This window comes from Ixodes scapularis, unplaced genomic scaffold (assembly GCF_016920785.2).
Source record: "Ixodes scapularis isolate PalLabHiFi unplaced genomic scaffold, ASM1692078v2 PGA_scaffold7__128_contigs__length_106722199, whole genome shotgun sequence".
NCBI lineage: Eukaryota > Metazoa > Arthropoda > Arachnida > Ixodida > Ixodidae > Ixodes > Ixodes scapularis.
Window position 1 is genome coordinate 12,885,891 of NW_024609882.1, and position 21,686 is coordinate 12,907,576.

Below are 21,686 nucleotides of genomic sequence, written 5' to 3' on the forward strand. Positions count from 1 at the left end.
GTTGTGTCGTCAGATGTTCAACAACGCCGAGGTATTTTCATTTATCATTTGGAATGGCTTCAAGAGTGGGAAATTAATCTATTTCGCGGATTGCTAACGCCGAGGCGAGTGCCCTCCGTTGCAGTGCCGTCGTCGCGCAAAGTGCAGAGAAAACCGGGTGGCGATGGCGGCGGTGCTCTTTGATCTTGCGCCGTCGGGTTCATGAAGTCCGGAGTAAACGTACGTACGTGCGTCTGCTGGATCGGTGTTTTGGACTTCCTCAAAACTCTTTCTCACGCGCATTTTCCTTGTGAAGCTTAGTAGCTCATTACACCTCATCGTCGACTGCGCTCATTTGACTACGACGGACGAGCCTGCGTGATGTGAATTTCACTGCCTAAGATCCTTGGTGTGCTGTAACGAGGGCTAATAAAATATCACCGCGAACTTCTGAACAAACGAGTCGAAGTTTCGTCTGCTATAATAACTGATCGCCTGTCACAATAGTAATCAGTAGCGTTCCTAGACTCCGCCCCCACAGGCACCGTGCTTCGTTGCCCGATAGTAAGTGTCTCCTGGTACCTCGTAGAATTCCAGCTCCCACTTCAAGTAAGTACCATCCTTTAGAACTGGCAATTAATAGTTTCGAACCCAGACGCTCGCAGTGTGTGTTTGTGTGTGTGTGTGTGGGGGGGGGGGGGGGGGGACGCGTGCTAACATACTCGGAGCCCTCGTTTACTCCGCTTCGCAGCGGCTGACAAGGCGCCAAATTACAAAAGAAAGCTAATCCGAGCTGTCTATGTAACTAGACCCATTCGCTAGTCATTCGATGAAACGTCGTCGTCTCGTTTTCATTCGCTAAAACTGCGTTCGATCAAGTGAACGCCTCGCACTTATTTCGGCTTGGCAGAGCCGCGCTGCCGCAGAAAGGCAAGCAGATCGCGAAAATCGGTCTCAAACGTGCCACGAATGTAATGTCGTATACAAGAAGCCAACAATCAAGCATTTGAAAGCAACAAGAAAGCGGTAGCGAAATATTTACTACGCAATGAACCCGGACTGAAACGCGGATGTCAAGGGTCAGCAGACACCGAGAACATTTAAGACAAGAAAGGTTTTCTCTTGTTTTCTTGATCGAGATGGGTTCTGGAATGTTCACGACATCTTATCTGTTGAAGAACGGGTCGCGGAGGCTTCTGGTGAAGACATCGTTCACGATCTGCCGGTGCATTCAGACAGCCTGCCGCATCCAGCTACCCAAAGCAACGCCGCCAACGCAGCCCCCCCTCCCTGCCTGCCAGTTCTTTCCGCGTGGTGGCGCGTGCGTAGATAAACATGGCGGCGCCCCGGAATTGGCGCGGACACTGGTCTATTTGAAGCTGATTTGTTAAATTAATAACAAACAACGCGTTGGAACGGAGGAGGTAGAGAGTCTTGGCGTCAGAATTTGACGTGGTAGAAAAGAAAAGAAAATAACGAATGCACAATACATACCGTATGCCAAGACCGTTATACTCCGCACTTGGCGAGGCCTTATGACGCAGCCGACGGCCGTAAGGCTATTTATTTTGTTTCTTTAGATTTGTTATCGTCACGACTACTCCAGTGTGCCTCGGAGTCTCCAGCGGAGATCCGGCATGCAGGTTTTAGTAATTATTATTGTCGTTTTGAAGGGCACTCTTTCTATGCTGCTTCGTCCCTGACGCCATAAAAATATTATTTCTGTTTAGATTATAGGCGCGAAAAATCCACACTGACTGGGGCCTGAGTAACAACTCTGCATTACTCAGGCTCTAGCCCGTGTGGATTTTCCCGCCTACAATCTAAAAAGAAAGAATGGCATAAACACACATCAGACGCGCACGCACTCAAAGTTAGTCCAGAAGTCCAATGTCCCCGACGTGTTTTTGTATCGCTTTCAAAACGATACACTGACACCGCCAAGTGTTCCCAGCCCAGGAATTCGGTGACATTAAATAGTCTACTTTTTGTATCCCTTACTCCCTCCCTATCTTGCGGCGCATTTTCTCAAAAGTGGTCTATGGTCCAGCAGTTGCAGCGTTGTTCTCGTGTCTTCTCGTTGGGTGTTGTATTTCACGCATGCACACAAAAGATGCTAATAATGAAGCTAAATAATCGTACTTATCAATTATTGGACTAATTTTATTGGACTAATTGTATCCACAAACCAATCCGACCATGAACTAAACTTTTTTTATTTTTGTTTATACGTGGTGCAAAGTAATCCCGCCCCATATGTTTATGGCGTCAGAAACAAAGCAGCGCACGAAGAGTGCCCTTCAAACGACAATAATAATAATTATTAAAAACTGCCGGATCTCTGCTGGAGACTCCGAGGCACAGTGGAGTAGTCGCCACGATAAAAAATCTAAAGAAACAAAATAAATAGCCTTACGGTCGTCGGCTGCGTCATAAGGCCTCGCCAAGTGCGGAGTATAACGGTCTTGGCATACGGTATGTATTGTGCATTCGTTATTTTCTTTTCTTTTGTACCACGTCAAATTCTGACGCCAAGACTCTCTACCTCCTCCGTTCCAACGCGCTGTTTGTTATTAATTTAACAAATCAGCTTCAAATAAGGGTCGTGGCACCCTGTAGAGTAAGAAAATGAACAAAAAGGAATATTCCGAGCAGCCAGAGCAGCACGGCTGCTCAGGCCGCTCTGGCCAGAGCAGCTCCTCTCATCAAAGAAGACGCCGTCCGAAACCGCAACGGCTCCCTTCTTATTATTTTTTTTTTATTCACTTTGTTACTTCATTTTGTTGTTGGGTTCGACTGCTCCCTTTTCTGTGACGATGCCGTCCGTGGACATACGTTTGGCGTTTTTTTTTTTTTTTTTGTCACGCGATGGTGTGGTACGCCCGATCAACCAATGAGTTTGTTAGAATTGTGTCACGAGGTATAAAATGGCGGATGAAATAAATATAATAAATGCAAAGAAGCGCGCAGTTCCCCCTCGGCGCTTTGTTCTTCCAGAGGCGAGCATCGCAGTGCCATGGTGCTCAACTTGTGCCGTCTTCTTGGCGCCATGAAAGACCCTCTTGAAGCAATTAATTTGCTTCAGCGCGTTGGCCTGCTCCTGGCTCCTGGGTTTTCGTGCGTGTCCAGAGTGCGAAGCTGCGATGACAAGCTGCAAGTCCGCGCTAGATCTGCGGATGGCTACACGGGGGGGGGGGGGGGGGGGGGGGGGGGTGCGGTGTGTGGATGATTCGTGAGGTGCCCAAGAGGAAGTCGGTCAAAGTTCAGTGCCGGGGCGAAGTCTCGATACGAAGCGGTTCCCTTTTCGAAGGATCGCACGCACCTGACGCTTCTCCAACTCATGAAAATCATCCTCCGGATGCCAGAACCTACCGTGCGCCGTCATTCAGCGGGAGGCTGATATCGCAAGTAAGACAATAACTGATTGGGCGAGCCTTTGTCGGGAGGTTGTGCTAAATGCCGTCTTTAAGCATTCAGACATGATTGGTGGCGACGGCGTGACTGTAGAACCAGACGAGAGTACCCAAGCAGCACATAAACGTGAAGAAAACGTCGAAAGAACGTCGAAGACGTCTGTAACGTGACGTCGTAAAACGTCGAAGGTCCGGACGTTACCTTCCTTCGACGTCGATGAAACCTTTAAATGTCCGCGAGAAAAGGTGCACAGAAGGTCGAGGGGACGTTCCAAATGACGTTTGTTGCACGTCACATGCACGTCTCAGTGGGCCGTTGCGTCCTCCCTCGACGTTTATGATACGTGTGTTTACGACATCCGGACTACCAACGACGTTCAGAGAACGTCGAGAAACCTTTCCAAATTACGTTCCCTAGCCGTCGTGGGAAAACGTTGCGGTCCACCCCCCCCCCCTCTTCCCCCCCCCCCCCCCCCCCCCAAAAAAAAAAAAAAGTAATTTTTCAGTATTATTGTGAAGGCAAGTTGCTATCAAGCAAGTACGAAGGAAGTAACTAAAACACAGGTTTGGCACGAACTGTTTATTTCAGCATGTTCAGACACGATATGCAATACGGAGCGCCTCCAAGAGACGTCCCTGGATGTGCCAGCCTCAAACATATAAAATAACAAACAAATTCACGTAAATAAATGAACAAGAGACGATGTCACGGGGCGCGGAATGTTCCACCGCTTACCTCGTTCGGCTTCTGATTAATGCGCTGACGCGCATGGTTTAGCCGTCCTATTGCGCGTAGCTGGTACTCTCACTGCGTGCACGGGAATGGTTTCAGAAGGGGGATCCCGTCCGCTGGGCGTTCTTGATTGGGATCGACGGAGGCGCTTGAAGGGTCTTGATCGGAGACTGGACTTGACGCGCCGTTATGTGCACTGCCACTTGTTTTCTGGGGGGCGTCATTCATATCCTCACAGGCACCTTGATCCGAGCAGTAGTACGATTCAACATGTGAAGCGTTATGGCCTTGAAAAAGATCCTCGAGGCGTGACTGAATACGACGGCGTTTTGGCGATCACAGACTTCTTCATGAGGGTGACTTGAACGACTCATCCAATCGCAGCACCTATACTGTATGCAGACTCAAAAAAAAAAAAAATCATGGCGACATAGCAGCCTGCCTCGTAGACCCGTAGACGTGACGGCCGGTGCTAGTGGCTGGCTTTCGGAAAAAGCTGGACCGGGATCGAAGAACAGAACATTCGGTGAAATATTTTGAGAACGACTGAGAAAATACGCGCGCCCGGAACTTAGTCGTCGCTATCTTCACCCACTTTTCTCTCTCGCCCTCTTCTTGCTGAGTTTCCCGACGCATCGCATGGGGCTCTATGGAGATGCCACTGGCCCCTCCTCTGCCTACCTTTCCCCCTCTCTCTCGCGCCGTGTTGACGCCAACCGTGTTTTTTTTTTTTTTTTTTTTTTTTGTTTTGTTGACACTTAGGTGCAGGCTGTACTTGAACGCTTCTTGGACCGTCATCTGGGCCATTCAACGGATGGCATCATGTGTGCCAATCTACACAAACTGTTGACCGTATCTACCGGATTTCGTCATTGCCGGGCATTTTATTTTTTTAAGTAGCGTTCAAAAATGCGCAAGTGTGCAGTGAAATTCTGCTCCGATTTTGTGTGTGCCGGCGTGCAATTTTCGCTTGGGTACGTCATCAGTGCCAAAGAAAGCAAGATCTGTTTTGACAGTCACGTAACGAGGCTGCGCACCGATCTACTGAAAGCGCTAATGTGCTGGAAGTTGGTGTTGGGGATGAACTGTGATGTTGATGCGAATTTTGTGGTTGCACGCAAGTGATCGTGGGTAACAAAACACGAAGAGAAATTTCCGAACCTTAAAACAATCCCAGGTGGTCGCGGAGCAATATGAATGCTCCTAGGAAATGATGCATGCCTGAAATCACCTGGAGAGGGGCTAGTGTGGCGACGCTCCCGTGGCGCGTCCCAGGACCAAAGCAAGACGACAACGCGAGTGCAAAAGACAAGAATGGCACAATTCGTTCCGGACGCCATGGGGTTCACTTCCATGGGCTTGACTTCGCAAATTAAAACCGTAATAGTATTTTAAACAAACCAAAAATATAACAAGCACATGTGAAAGGAATGATATTCCCAGCATGCCTTCATATTTTTTTTCCTTTAGTGAACATTGAGTTTTGTATATGCTCTGCCTAGTGTAATCCCATGCGCAATTAATATTATCTTGAAATGAATAAATTAATGCTTAAATAATTTTCTCCAACTCTCAAAAATTAAGTTTTGCTTGCGGCTCTTGAGCAGTGTCACTTTGAACACTGCTGTAATTAAGCTTTTAACAGTGAACGCGTACTATACGTGATTCTGCGGCTGGAGATGGAACTGTAAAAGCTAAAAAAACACCAAACAAAGGTTGTGGCATGACATCGCCAAGGCGTAAATGACAAGGCAAAAGTGAGACGTAATTTAGATATGTCGTCAACGTTGAACAAAACGTGAGTGGTCGACGTTGCCAGTACGTCCTGTATGACGTTTACGACAGTTAGGTCTGAACGCGACGTCGCTGGAACGTCACTGACGGGACATTAATGTAACGTCACTGTTGACTTTATTTTAACGTCGAAGAAACGTGAGTGTTCGACGCTGCTAAAACGTCTTGTCGTGGCGACAATGACGACGTAGAAGTTGAAACATGACGTCGCCAGCACGTTACGGACAGGACGATAATGGAACGTCATTTATGAACTTCACTTCAACGTCAAAGAAACGTGAGCGTTGGACGATGCCTGAACGTCGTGCATCGACGTCGTGGGAACGTTGGCGACGTTTGAGTTGGAATACAACGTCGTCACAACGTCACTGATTGGACTCTAATGGAACGTTATATAAGGACGTCACCTCAACATCGAAAAAACGTGATCGAAGTCACGCGGGACGTCACGGACGTCAGGAACCTTTTCTCGACGTTTCCACGACGTTTTGTGCTGCCTGGGTATGTTCGGTAGGCACAGGTACCATCGCGGGTATTTAAGGCCTGGCCAGTGGGTTTTCGGCGGTGTGGCGCGTTGCAGCGGGTGCTGCTTTCTTGTTCCCGTGGAGACCCGTGACGCTAAAACCCTGCAAGGGCTAATAGCCGAGTTGGTCCACCCTGGAACAAGAATAATTACTGACTGTTGGGCTGGCTATCGCAAGCTTGCAGATGACGCTCGCTTCACGCACCTCACCGTCAACCATAAGCTTAACTTTGTCGACGCGAACACTGGTGCGCACACCAATACGGTGGATTGCACCTGGGCCCACGTCAAAAACTCTCTTCCATCTGGACGGCGCGAGAGCCACCATTTCACTGGTCACCTTGCAAAGTTCATGTTTTGGAGGAGAGACAAGGCGCGCGGAAACACTGATAGATTCCAGTCGTTCGTCGCCGCGGCCGCCGAAATCTAGAGCCCCGACGCAGACAGGGCGAGGATTCTGACGGCCCCGGTGACTTCGAGGGATCCGCTGCGCTGAGCCTGTCACCCGTCTGCGTGCATAAAGACGACTTATGCGCCAACCGCTTGTCAATTGCTCGTTATGTCAGTTATAGGTTCTGGCAGCGGTCTAAACGGCCCTTTTCAGGGCCCCCATATTTTGCAAACGGAGCTGTGTTTTTAATGCGGCACCCCGTGTCTCTGTAAAAAGTTCACAGGAAAGACCCAGCAAAGGTATGTGGTCCCCAACTTGGATATCGGGTGTTATGATTCAAATAAAAATTGTTCTTGCTTATTTCGCGCCTGTGATCAAAATAAATGCCGCCGTTGCAGTCGTCCCGCGGTGCTGTTGCTCGCCCATTCGCCGTCGGCGTGCCTCAGCTTCGTTGTCTTTGCTAGCGGCGCACCGGTGAAGGCGGCCTTTGATCCGAATAAATGCCGCCGCTGCAGTCGTCCCGCGGTGTTGTTGCTTGCTCGATCGCCGTCGGCGTGTTTTAGCTTCGTCGTCTTTGCTAGCGGCGCACCGGCGGGGGCGGTTGATCTGCCAAACCGCGTTCGGCTTTGGCTAGCAGACGGCGTTCGTAAAATGGCGTCAGCTGTTGCTAGCTTCACGCGGCGGTACCGTGCGTGCTTCTATTCATTCGGCGTTCGTTGCCATGGTGACGGCGAGGAAAGCAGACGAACTTTTTGATGCGGAAGAACGCTGCGGCGCAGCGATACCAGGTGCGTTCTAAGGCCCTTCCCGCATGCTTTTCAATGGGCGGAGGGCGAACAAAAAGAGTTCGAAATAAGGACTTAACGCAGAAGGCTGCATTTCTCTAGCGCCTCATAATTTGACGAGCCTTGCACGAAAAGCATGTTTTTTTGGCCATCCCGCGTCCTGTTTTTTTTATCCGGAACATGGGTCTAAAGTATCAAACTGCCTATTGATTTTATCTCTCGTGTAGAGAAAGGCGATCATAAGAGCAACGCAGAATTGTTCCCTTTGGTTATTTGCTTCAGATTTCCACAAGGGTTCGAATAAACTGCCATTCTTTTTATACTCCCTTTCCGCACTTTTTCGGCAATGCTCCAAAAAAGTAGTAGTGTCAAATTCGACGCGCTCTCCATGAGGTTTTCGAAGCGGATGCCGCCGTGTGGCGTTGGCGTAGTTTCGCCGAGCAGTAGCGCTAGCAGGATGGGGCGTCGGCTACTGGCTCGCGGTCTTATCTCGTAATGTTTTTATCACAGCACACCATTTCATCGAGGACGACGACGACGATCCTATCTCTGGTAACCCATTTTGTGCTCTCCGAAGTAATCGTAAGAAACTACTGTTTTTCGTTTTGAGTAACCTCCAATTCTGTGACTACCACTAGAGAAAAGTACCTGACCTTTGTGTTCAAAGGGCCTCCTTTTGGGAGGCCGGAAAAATCTCGGAAATGACAACTGAGCCTCTGACCCCACCGAACCAACTCCACATGGAAGAGGACGAAGACCAGGCTACGGGCCCCATAGGTGACCTTCCACCTACTGATTTCCTAAATGACTCACACAGTAGTTCCTCATCGACAATTGTATCCCTACGTGACGACGACGACATGCTCTCCGATGACGCCCAGTACGAACTAGTGCATGGAAAGAAAAGACGCAAGACAAGCCAGAGCCCTGCATCACCACCTACGAACGAAACCAACTTACAGGTCGGATACACAGTACTGTTCATCCCGACAGCAAACGACAAAGTGGGATCTCTCAGCAAATTAAAGCTCACGGACTTCCTCAACAACGTTGCTCCAGGCATGGTCAATGTAGTTCGAGTGAACGCAGCACGTAACATCGTTGCAGTAGATGTGAAACGACCTCTCTACAAGGCCGAACTTCTAAAGATAACAAAACTCTGTGACGTGCCTGTAAGAGCTTTTATACCTCGAGAACGCTCCAACTGTTTCGGCGTACTTCGAGATATTGATCCCGACTATACCAAACAAGACGTCAAGGCGCAGCTACAGTCCTCCATTGGAGTAACAGAAGTGAAGCGACTAGGCAAAGCATCGCCTGTTGTGCGAATTGCATTTGCAGGAAAATGGCACCCCAGCATGTCAAAGTGGGCCTTGTGAGGACTACAGTAATTCCTTATCGAGCACGACCCCTGCAACGCTACAAATGCCATAAATTTGGTCACATTGCAGTTGCATGCGCTGCAGAGTTCCAAATTTGCTATCAGTGTGGGCAAAGTCATGAAGGCGCATGTGAGGCCACCCCGAGCTGCGTGAATTGTCGAGGAAATCACACCTCTAATGCAACAGAATGCCCGGTCAAGCATAGGGAAACAGAAATTATGAGATACCAACACGAAAATAACACGACACTTCGTGAGGCAAGGGGTGCTGTGTACGCGAAACGTCAAACCAACAAGCAAGTGAATGAAAAACATATACAGAGACCTAACATAACCAGTACGGCAGCGCCACCTTAGACTGATGAGGCGTTCCCTCCTTTGAGCAGCTCGGGGAAAACGGCTGAAGATGACCCCACCGCGGCATCCACATCATCAGACACACTAGGAAATTCTCAGAAACCATTCTTTTGGGAAAAACAACACATCAAAGACATTATCTCACACTCGTCTCCTCATACACATGCGTCGACTCCCAACCAGGCGAATGGAAGAGCACCTACCTCACTGATTAAAGTGATAGTGCCGTTAATTTTCTCCGTCCTTCGAAAAATATTGGACACAATACCACCATCATCAACGCTCCACCAAGTGATCACAGCAGTCCTTTCATTAGAGTCCATTATTTCAATGGCGTTCTGAACTATTCTCAAGAACGCCATACTCGCACTAAAAGGTCTATAACGCCTCCACGAAGCCCAGTGCTTTCACTTTTCTGCTCCAATAGCTAAACGACAATCAACGAAAAAGGCTAAGAGCATAAAACCTTTGCCAACTATACTACAATGGAATGTAAACAGCCTTCGTCCTCGCCTACCTGAACTTCGGCGCCGCCTCCTTACACTGCAAACAGATGTTCTCGCACTACAAGAGACTTACTTACCCAAAGGGCTTCACCGATTCTCCCCATATGTCCAGTACCACAGTGATACAATTCACCCCGATGGAAAATCTCGTGCATCCTTATTCATAAAAAAATCTATCTGTCAAAAAGAAATACCTTTGAAAGACTTCAACTCTACATATGACGAACACGTCGCGGCAATCATACGAATAGCCAAGCAGGAAGTTACTGTCATATCCACCTATGTTCGACCAAATACACCTTGGAATCCTAACGCAATCCGGAAAATTCGTGCACGCTGTTCTGGACCCATCATCTGGTGTGGCGACTTCAACGCAAACCATCCAGCATGGGGAAGCGACAGCACTACGCGACGAGGCACCATACTTTTGGACATCATCGCTGATTTGAACCTCCGCTGCATAAACACCGGAGACCCTACACTAGTACGGCCCAACCTTGAAAAAGCAAGCGTCCTAGACCTCACTTTGGTATCGCCTGAAATAGAGATAGTCTGGAGTCTCGAGCCCGACACATGGGGCTCAGATCAAATTCCAATTCACCTCACTCCCCGCTACGGCCTCGCACCAAAACATCGTGTACATACAGTAACGAATTGGGATATGTATCGACAAATACTAGCAAAACTCTTTAAAAGCACTGGCACGGGTAGCATCCCACTGGAAGATGCAATATGTGTAGCTCTCTCTAAAGCCACCAAAACAGTTACCCTACCCGCGAACAACCCAGTTCCTGACCTTATATATCTCGAAATCCGCGCTGCCTCTCGACGAGCTCAGCGGATTGCGAGACGCACAAATGCCCCCGCCGACTGGAAAAAATCAAGGCGGATAGACGCAAAACTACGTCGTCATACCAGACGCCTAGGCAGACAACAATGGCAACTTCGAAGCGAATCGCTTAAAACTGATTCGGGGTCGAGGCTACCTTGGACCACTGTGAGATGCTTACTTGAGCCTGTATCTCAAGCATATCCTTTTGCTGAGATAGCGATAAAAGACAACCTTACTATGGCTAACCTCGCAGAAAAATTCGCTGACGAATTCTCAAGGCCTGTATCTCCACCGCAAGGAAAACCTCCAGCGCCGAAGCCTCCAGTCCTAAATTTCACCCTAGCCACTATAAACGACGACTTCACAAACCCAGAGCTAGACTATGCCCTGACTCGCTGTCGCCGCAAGGGTGCCCCAGGAGCCGACGGCATTACAAACCAAGCCCTCAAAAACATTGACGCTACGGATAGACCCCTTCTTCTAGAGTACCTCAACGTGATTTGGCGATCCGGCGAACTTCCTTCCTCCTGGCTACATTCTACTGTAGTAGCCGTCCCAAAAGCAGGCAAGTCGAAAGCCATCATAACATCTTACCGTCCAATCTCCTTAACCTCCTGTGCCTGCAAGCTTTTAGAGCGGATGATCCACCGACGGCTCAGCTGGCAACTTGAAGACGCACAAGCGCTACCACCACAGCTATCAGGGTTTCGCGCGGGCTGCTCAACAGCGGACTCGATTGGAAATCTGACATCATCACTAGAGCAAGCCAAGGCACAAAAACACGTTCTTCATGCTGTCTTTCTAGACATTCACCGAGCATTTGATGCACTTCCACACAACGTGATTATGGAGCGCCTTCGTCATATCGGTGTCAGAGGGAGAACGTACAAGTTTATTGCGTCGTTTTTACAACGAAGAACCTTCCATGTAAAAATAGCTGGGCATACAAGTTCGCCCCGCGACTCTTCCCAGGGAGTACCACAGGGAAGCGTCTTAAGTCCCTTGCTATTTAACATCGTGATGGCCGGCCTACCTTCTGCGCTTCCTAAAGGTGACACAATCGCAGTCAACTGCGCTATCTATGCAGACGATGTTGCGCTCTGGTGTACGGGGCCAACGCGCATCTCGACTACAATACAAGCCAAACTCCAACAGTCCTTGAACACAACAGCCGCATTTCTCTACCACGTGGGTCTCACGCTGTCAGTAACAAAGACATCGGCGTTGAGCTATCGGCCAAGAGCTAGACTTAAAGGAAAATTCAGCTCGCTACGCGTAGATGGCAAACGGATTCGCAGAAGCACTGAGGTGCGATATCTTGGTGCAATCATTGACGACCTAGGAAATTGGCGCCCAGCCGTCAAACATACACTAAATGAGGCCCGCAAATTACTTGGCGCTATCCGAAGAATAGGAGGCCGCAACTGGGGTGTCAGTCAACAAGTCATGCTTACGCTGTATCGCGGCCTTATCGTCAACCGAATATTATATTCCCTCCCCCTGCTGGAGATTCTGGATTCTCAATGGAAAATTCTCGAAACATTTCACCGCAACGCACTCAGGATTTGTCTCGGACTGCCACGCTCGTCACATAACGTCTCCACTATAGTCGAGGCAGGTGACTCACCACTAAAAACACAATCACAAGAGAGAACACTACTTCACGCAGCCAGACTGCTCAGAGTACCATCATACGAGACACTCATTGACAGCATACTACTACGCCATCACTCCTACCTCGGTAAGACCATGAAACGCTTCATTGACCACGTCGGCTACCCAGAGAACATCCCTCCCCTCCCCCCTCCACACCGGCAGAACGATCACCTCCACATAACAACAGAGATCATGGACCTCCCACGACGAGGCCACGTCGCCGATATCGTGGCACGCGACATCGCAAATGACGTCATCCAGTCCTATTGCAACATGAAGCACATATATACCGATGGAAGCAGGAAAGACTTATCCACCACAGCTGCTTACATCATACCAGAATCTAATCAATCTTCTACAGCCAAATTGAGCTACTGTACCGACACGACCACAGCAGAACTTGCTGCGATATGGCTCGCGCTCTCCGAGTTAATAACACTTTCGGAAAATGAAAAAGTGGCTATTTTCACGGACTCGAAAGGAGCCTTACGACAGCTCCAAAACTTGAGAAGGGGAACTCCTTTGGCAAGATCCATTGTTCAACTCGTACACCACATGGCTAAAGAAGGATCAATCATCTGCTTTCAGTGGATCCCTTCGCATGTGGGTATACATGGAAATGAAAGAGCAGATGCCCTTGCAAATGAAGCCCACAATAATGTATCCCAAGTAATAGAAATACATCCATACAACAACTATCGAATCATAATCCATAATGAAGCACAAATTAATCACCCCCACCCAGGAACGGCTTCTGGACTACCTCCTCCAACCATTCCCAAAAACAAATTCCCGAGACCGCAACAATCGTTGCTACATAGACTACGAGTCAACTGTGCAAACACCTACTCTCGTCTACATCTCATGAGACAAGCGTCTAGCCCAAACTGTCCCGCATGTGATAAAAGAGAAGATCTGGACCACATCTTTTGGACATGCCCACAAAACGCCAATTCAAGAAACGTCCTGAAAAAATCTATTGCGAACGGCAGTAACCAGGATACCCGAAGTCTTCTTTTTCCCGCAGGACCACAAGCACTAAGGGTGCAAACATTCAAAGTCATCCTTCTTTTCCTCCAAGAGACTGGCCTCTCAACACGCCTCTAGGCTGTACTGACGGGCGTCAGCCATCCTCCTCCTCTTAACCACTCTTGGTTTCCCTTTCCCCAAGCGGAACGAGAAAGCTGACCCCGCTATTGGGAGACTAACCTTTCGTTCCGCATTACCCCCTTTTTCTTTTGCTCAATAAACTCACTCACTCATTTCATCAGCTCCGCGTTCATCAGACATGGCGAAAGTGTGTTTTGCGCCCCTGCAACAAAAATAAACTGCATATAGGCCAATGTTCAGTCAGCTCAGTCTCCACCCGAATGTAGCTCTAGCGCTTCGGATCAGATGCCATATTTCAAAACTGAGCGTTATATGAGTTACGAATATTGTCCGGAAAGATTCAATAAAAGACAATGTCCTATTCCTAGTAGCCAGACGCTGTTCACGTCTCTACATTCACACTCTCTGTTGGCTGCAATCCTCTTCTGAGTTATGAAATCAGTTATGAAATTGGATCCCAACGGCTTCCGGTGCATTCCGGTACGTAGATTGAGGGTTCCGTGATTGGTAGGTAATTATCGAAAGGAGAAATACACGGTTGCTATTTCTCTTCAGTTTAGTTCTAACCCAAAAATAAAACCTACTAATCCACCACAATTATTTTAGTGTCATGTTCCTTACTTGCGCACTGGCTTGCACGTTCGAGACGGAAATTCAAGCTATTCCTGTACCACGACAATGTCGGGAATAAAAATCAAGATGATTTGAATCCTTATTTAAATAATAATTTAAATCATGATTTAAATAGCGCTAATCAGGCTATAATGACTTAAATCGTACCGAATTGGCTACAATCATTTAAATGAAACATGTTTACCATTAAAACAACACTGGAAATCTCTTCCATTTTGCGTTTGTCTATCAGTCTTCGCTTCCCATTGGCATTCATTTTGTATTTGAAGCAAATAATAATCAAGCAGGGGTAATTTTTAGCAGACAGCCATTAAGAAAAGCACATCTATACTTCGTCTCACCCTAGCATGGACTAACCGCGAAGGCTGTGCTGGCGCGAGCGGCCAACCTTGACTGCCTTGACTAGAGCACTTGCTGCACGAGCGCTCGTGCAGTCGCCGCGGCTTCATTCAAAGCGACTAGCTCCCGCTTTTAGCACGCGCGGCTAACAATAGTCCATACTAATGTGAGACGAAGTATTAGCGGCGAGATGTTTTGGTGGCGCCCTCCTATGGTTCCTCCTTGTAACGTCAATACCTTGCGAACAACAAGTTCGATGGTGTTTGTAAATAGCATGGTGGAAGCCTGAAATCATTGCGCTCTCAAAGCAACACTGCCAACACCGTCGAAATTAAAGTTCTTTCATTCCTCTTATTTCCGTCGATGGCATACCCTTTCCGACGTCATAGTCAGCTTTTGGGCCAATCGTGGAAGGCCGACCACAGCGACGCTTTCGGTCGCGCACGTCGCCAATAGTGATAAGAAGGGTCGCAAATTTTAATTGTCAGTGATATAAATCACGTAAGTCTTGCTTTAAATCGAACGAATCTGGTTTAAACCAAAGAAATCTGATTTCTTTTTTTTTTCTAACTACTGATTTTCTTTTTCATCTTAACCACAAATAACATTTATTTAAATAAGATATGAATGCTGCTAAGAACACGAACAAATGAGGGGAAAAATTTCCAACAATTTTACTTTCAAACGGGTGAAGAAAATGGCTCAATTCTACATGAGGGTTATATTGAGCTAGGAAGCTCTGCCTCGTATGCACCGTGACAAAAAGAAATAAAAAAAGAACTCTTGAAAATGGGTATGCTCAGAGCTGCATCCGACTTTATACATCCTAAAACCGAAGCAACTGAGAAAAATAATACTTCAGCCGAACACAATGTACACGAAAAACAACAATAAAGATGATTATATGGAAGCATTTAGAGAAATAATACAGTTAGTTACTCAGCACACAATAGTATGGCACAATTACAAAAGTATAAATGGCTAAAAGTACTGAAAGTTACAGATTCTCCTGATGAAAAAAAAAAAAAAGACTTTCAACCTTTCCACTCTGGTGAAGAAGGAAGATTAGCGAAGCTGTACTATGGTGAGACGACCTCAAGGACGACTTCTTGAACGACCTCAAGGACGACGCCTAGAGGGCGACGCCTAGGACGACCTCGAGGACGACGCCTAGAGGATGACGCCTAGAGGACGACGCCTAGAACGACCTCGAGGACGACGAAAATTTTGTCCCTACGGTGTTCGCGTAGAAAGCACCAGCAAAGCGCTCGTCGGTGGCTAGCTGCGCCCGTGCTACCAAACGGTAGGAGATCGGCAGCAGAGCGGACGAAGCGTTCCCTTTTTTCGTGCCTTATGGTCATGTAGGTAAAAAAAATATCCTGCCTTGACGGAAGGGCGCTGTGTGTATATAATCAATTAATAAATAGACTTTCGCAGACCCAGTCTGCTGATCCCGCGGGCAGTGCGGAAACCGACTCGAAGTAATTGTAGGCCTCGAAAGAATTGTACGCCTGCGCCATGTCGGCCGTCAACTAGCTTGGCGAAAAAAACTAAATAAACGACTAGGTGAGCCATCGACGTCGGTGGCACAAACTTCACGTCGGAACTCCAGCAGGCCTTGCTTACCGCGTACGGATCGTCGAAGGCAACGCCGTCTACGCACAGTTTGTCTCGATACCGCTGCCGTTCAGGCTCAAATAGCGAGCTCAAATAGTCGGGTATACCGTATGCGACATTCGTTGGCAAGAAACGCGACGCACAAATAAAGCTACAAGCGTCTCCCCAACGACCCCAGCAAGCGCACACCACATAACACAATGGCGAAAACAGCGAGAGCCTTGCCGCTTCTTCTGCGCATACGCGGCCTTCCGGCCGTGTTGGTTGGTAAACAGAGCCGCGCCGCGTGTCGGTCTATACGAGCAGAAACTCTGGGAAACGAGTGAATGAGAGAGCGTCAGAACACCCAGCTCCGCATAGAATAATTAGTACGCTAAGCTAGCTGATGTTCTCTCCACTGCAGCGCTGGAACGCGTTCAAACGCGAACGCCAAACGCCGGACGCCCGAGTTTGGCGTTGATACGCGTTCGAACAGTGCAGTGAAGCCAAAGGCAGCTAGATTCGCCTACTACATATTGCAAGCGGGGCTGGGTGTTCTGACGATCTCTGGTCTCCTCCTCTCCACAGTTTCTGCCATTATAGTCATTGTTAAGAAACACAGGGAGGGTCGAGTCCTCCGATGATTGCTCCGCAGCCAACGAGATTGCGACGTGCGCCGCAGAAAAAGAGTCGAAGCGTGAAGAGAGGGAGCGTTTCTTCGACGGGCTAGAGAGACTCTCACTCAATGTCCGACCGCTGTGGACGATTCAATGGAGCCAATGCGGACCGCAAGCTCGTCTGCTTCCTGCGCAGGGGATGCGATGGTGTCAGAACGCCGAGCTCGTATTGGCTGATTGAAACAAAAAAAAATAGTGAGTAGACCCCGAGGCATCAAGCATCGGGGTATACCCACTATCCGATCAAGCCAAGCCAATCCGAGCTCGGTATCGTTCTGACGTCACCGCAACTCCTGCGCAAGAAACAGACGTCTTGCACTCCGCATACTCTGCGCCAAAGGTTTCATCGGCACGGCGTGCATCGTCTTTGTGCACCGACTAATGGAATCACACAAAGGAGAATACGGCGTGATCCTGCGGTTTTTGTTGCTGCGTTGTTTATGTAGCCGGTAAAAGCGAACGCACAAAGACGATGGGCGCCGTGACGTTTCACTTCATGGTGCAGCTTGATTGTTTCGATCCTACTGTAGCCTCGGCTGCGGTCGAGCTTAGTGTTAAACGGAATATATTCGCGACACTGACTAATACTAAAGGCACTGTATCAGGCTTGGGAAAGTAGCGCCATTGCCTTTCCTGCCTGCTAGCCGGACACAAACGGATACTAACATACGGACAAGGAATCCTCGCGAGGTGATTGGCTAAATTATTACGGTGGAAATCGCCATGTCGGTTTAATCAGATCGTCAAAGCTCCGAAAGCTGACCCTAGCTTTCGGAGCCGTGTACAAAGAGAATGGACCTTTTCCACATACCGACGGCCCCAGGCGGTGGCTGCACGAACTAAAAATCGAGGAAGTAACCGACCTGCGCTACCAATTGATAATGGGAGCTACGCTACCAGTTTCTTTGCTCTCTGAGCTGCGGCGCGTGCCCAACGCGACTTTAAAGAGGGGTATCCGTGGTGTCCACCCAAACGCCGTGTTTTTCTTTCCGTCCACTTTCTTTTTTTTTTGTGTGTGTGTAACACAATTATATATATGCTGCAATTACGTGTTCTACTCACTGATCTACAGCCTCCTTCCGAATTTCCTCGATTATTCGTGCAGACTTCCGCCGCTTGTTATCGGGCGCTCGCGTTTGCGCAGAACGCTTCTCGGAAAAGGGCCATTTTGTCAATAGGAGAAGCGGGAAGAACCAGGGCGTGTACCAGATGCAGATAGAGGAGCTTGGCGTGCTCTCTTGGCCAACCAGAAGCCGAAAAATATTCCCTAGCGGTGGTAGCGAGAAACAGTTTGAATAAGATTATAAGTTCTAAATGCAGTAACTCTTCATGTTTTGATTATGATAACGCAAGAAGATGTAAAAAACGAATGTGCCGCTAGAACCCTGTTTGGCTCGGTCAGTGTGTGACCGCTCGGACGGCAGATCCGGCGCCTGGCGTACGGATTATTTCGATTGTAGCGCTAGTCGTGCTCTTCCACCATGATTTTGGATGAACGTGATTGAGACATCACGTGCACCATATTTTCAGTCAGCGAGAGTTACTCTGACGCACTTATTAATTTCGTTGCTCACGACCACCACCAGGGTGTTATTTCCGCCTTCTGGTTGGCCAAATTCGAATTTATGAAGACGCCATAGAATACGCCCGGCCCGGTTTCGGCCAATGGCGCCTCTTCATTTGCCTCCTATATTCCCCAATGAATGGCCAAACTTCTTCTCTATACGGGTCTAAGGTCGCTCTGTGCCAGTCGCGTCAAGATTGCCATGGAGCATAATCGCACTGAGAGCGTTCCTTGCCAATATAAGCGTCTTTGGCACTGTGCCTGGAATCATCTTATCAATCGCGCTTATTGGCGACGTGAGCGATCGAAAGCGTCGCTGTGGTCGGCCCATCGCAATTGGCCGAATGCTGACTACGACGTCAGCAGAGGATGTCTCATCGACGGAAATAAGAGGAATATAAGAACTGGAATTTTGACGGTGTTGGCAGTGTTGCTTTGAGAGCGCTATGATTTCCGGCTTCCACCATGCCCATTAAAAACGGCATCGAACTTGTTGTTCACAAGGTGATGGCGTCACGAAAGGTAACTGAACGAGGGCGCCACCAAAAGATCTCGCCGCTAATAGGCGGGCGGCCATAGTTGTGTTACACTGTAGTTGTCTGTTCGACTGCCGAGCGCGTGCTGACGGCGAGCTTCCACAGTTCTTCTCCAACGCGTATTTCACACCATCGAGATTGCCGGGCTTAGCAACCTATTAATATTATCCTTCTATGCATGCGCTCCAAACAGCGCATCAAATATGGTTTCCGGTGAATACCCACTATACCCACAGTTCTCTTACACCTTGTATAGTTCTAGTGAATTTTAGTGCAGGAAAATAAATTTTATTGCCGCCAAGCACCGAAGCCGCATGCGATGACCGTGCGAAGAGGTGCCCTTGTTTCGGCGTAGTGCGGATAACAAAATATCGGTAGGCGAGAACTATTTACGAAGCAGCCTCTCTCCCTGAATTCAGATCGGCTCACCGAGAATAGATAGGTCAAGCAGAAACTGCTAACTCGGTCAGCCAAAATGAGGACCCTACTTGGAGCTTGGAGTTACTTTCCCAAAGGTCCAGTGACTACCACTACCGCCGAGAAGACACGGCCGCTTCCCCAGCAGACGTCCCCGCTAGTGAATCCACGCGGCGTCGCCTAGCTCGCGTCAGCGACCGTTGTCAGCGACACCGCAAGTGCGTCTGAAAGCGTTTAACAACGAGTGCGAGGCTTGCGCAAGGAATCACCGAGACGAACACGTATGCCGCTTTTCGCCGCGTCTCGTTCAAATTCGGCGTCTTTGCCGGCTGAAACGGGTCGCGCGTCCCTTACAGATGACGTCATGCTCAGGCCTTGTCTTCCAGGTTACCTTGACACATGGGAACAGACTCACCGCCTTGGACGTGTACCAGCCTGCTCTTGACGGTGCCCAGGGGGTTGGACGCCACACAGCGGTACGTGGCCGAGTGCACATCCTGGCGGTACTGGCTCGCCAAGAACGACGACAGGACGAGCGACCCGTCGGAGCGGACCGAGCGCAGTCCGTCTACCTGCAAGAGTCCACACGAGACATTGGACTCTTTAGCACGGAGTTACCGCAGGCTCTAAGGAGTCTGGCGCGTCCGCTCTCTCCCAAAGCTCTTGAGAGAGCACTGGAACGGATGGAGGAAGCTCGGCTAAGCACGGGGCGGAAAATAGATTTAAAAAGTCTACGCTTCGGCACTGAGCTTGACGTTTGGCCATGCTCAGCGTCACATCGCAGAGAGTTCTTTGTTTAGCTTTAAAACTATGATAGTCCCCGTCATTTACCGAGTTCGCTTCGTAGATTGTAGCGGTCACCAAAGTGCTTTGCGGGAAAGCAGACGCGCCAGATTTCTTGGGCGTACTTCACGCGACACCTTGGCGGTGCTTGTGTTCTAGATAGAAGGAATCCAGCGCTTCACTTCTCCAGAAATGCGTTGAAGGCGATACATACTCGCGCGCGCTTTGTTTCTTTCAGTAAACGATGCTAAGCTGTTTCAAAACCGTCCCCACCTTCCAAAGTCTGTGCGAAATTTGAGTGAGCTTGCTTGTTGTTTCTTTTTTTTTTTCGCATATATACTAGTTTAAAAAGATGTGGGCTTGATCGTTAGGTTTTAAAAGCTGCTTTCCTTGCAAAAGCACTCGTGAAAATCAAGCTTTTCACTCAAAACATCGATGCAGAATTGCTGGAGAACAGATTGTGTGTTCAAAATCAGATTTTCAATAAAATATTTAAAAAAAACAATAAAAACAACCTAATCTCGTTGTTGTTATTTTTCTTTTAATCTTGAAAACCTAGGATAAATATTAGTGAAAATCAAGGAACTTACAGCGCCAAATATGTATAATGTTTACGGCAAGCACGCCGCAAATATGCTTCTGTTAAGAGCATATCTGCGATTTATGTCTAAAAATTCGTAAGCATCGTTCGCATTCTTAAAAATGTTCCTCGCGTGGAACTTCGTTATTTATATTCCTAATATTATGCGTCTTTCGATTGCTCTTCTTCGAATCCTTCGAGCCCTGAGCGTTTCAGCCGCGCTACCATCGCACGTGTCTCGACGCCAACGAAAGAAGCGGAGCAGTATATTCTCAACAAGTGTGCCTCGAAGTTAGAGAGTTTCCAACTGCTCGATCGAAATCGCGTGTTTTATAGCCGAGTTTGCAATGAAAGCTACGAGGAAGTCAGGAAAGTGTCCGTTCTCTGCAAGCGTCTCCGCCTCTCTGGCCCACTTTCCTCCTCGCCCTAGAGAATACAACGCACGCGCACATGCAACCATTCTGAGCAGGACGCGTCAGCCATTCGATTGCAAGCGCACTTTCATAGCTCGAGTTGGTCCCTCTCTGACATCTGGGCTCTCTACACTGAATCAGTGAAAACGCTCACGGGTGCAGCGGGCGAGCCGTCCTTCCTCTCCCACGTGATCCTCGGGGTCGGTTGTCCCCTGGCCGAGCAAGGTAGCACGGCGCCGGATTCGCTCGAGAACTCCATCGACGTGGGGGGCTCGAGCACCAGCGCAGGCCCGAAGCCGCCACTCGCCGGAAACGAGCTGGAACCTGGGAAAAAAAAGAGCGTCCAAAAGGCGTTAACACTAGCCCACATTGTGCCGGTATGCTTCATTTCCCGGATTGTTCACAAATTTCACCAAAGCTGAGAGGAGGAACTAGAAGAAATTGACAGCTTTGTTTAGATATATTTATGAAACGGTCATATGCAGAATTGCGTTTTATGCGGAACACAGCGCACGCTGACATCCAGTCCAGGCCTCTGTGGCGCGCGCCGTCGTGTCGTTCTGTGTCGCCAGAATCTTCTATTTACCGTTTTTATAATTTTTATGAGAAAGCATTAACTGTTTTATGTAGCGAACCGACGTCATTAGCTTTTGGAGCCGTGCCACACGGCACCTTCCCCCTGTCCCCA

At 48.7% G+C, this 21,686-nt stretch overlaps 1 protein-coding gene across 1 annotated transcript in view; it reads right to left on the reverse strand.

Moving 5' to 3' along the window:
- The window catches only part of LOC8052023 (Down syndrome cell adhesion molecule homolog), a 181,599-nt gene extending 160,231 nt beyond the window's left edge, over nucleotides 1-21,368 (reverse strand). Inside the window, exons 1-2 of the mRNA XM_040220765.3 lie at nucleotides 21,153-21,368; nucleotides 19,638-19,794 (exon numbers count right to left, since the gene is read on the reverse strand). Coding sequence (XP_040076699.1) covers nucleotides 19,638-19,794; nucleotides 21,153-21,368 — 373 coding nt within the window. The remainder of the gene's footprint in view (nucleotides 1-19,637; nucleotides 19,795-21,152) is intronic.
- Nucleotides 21,369-21,686: the final 318 nt, after the last annotated feature.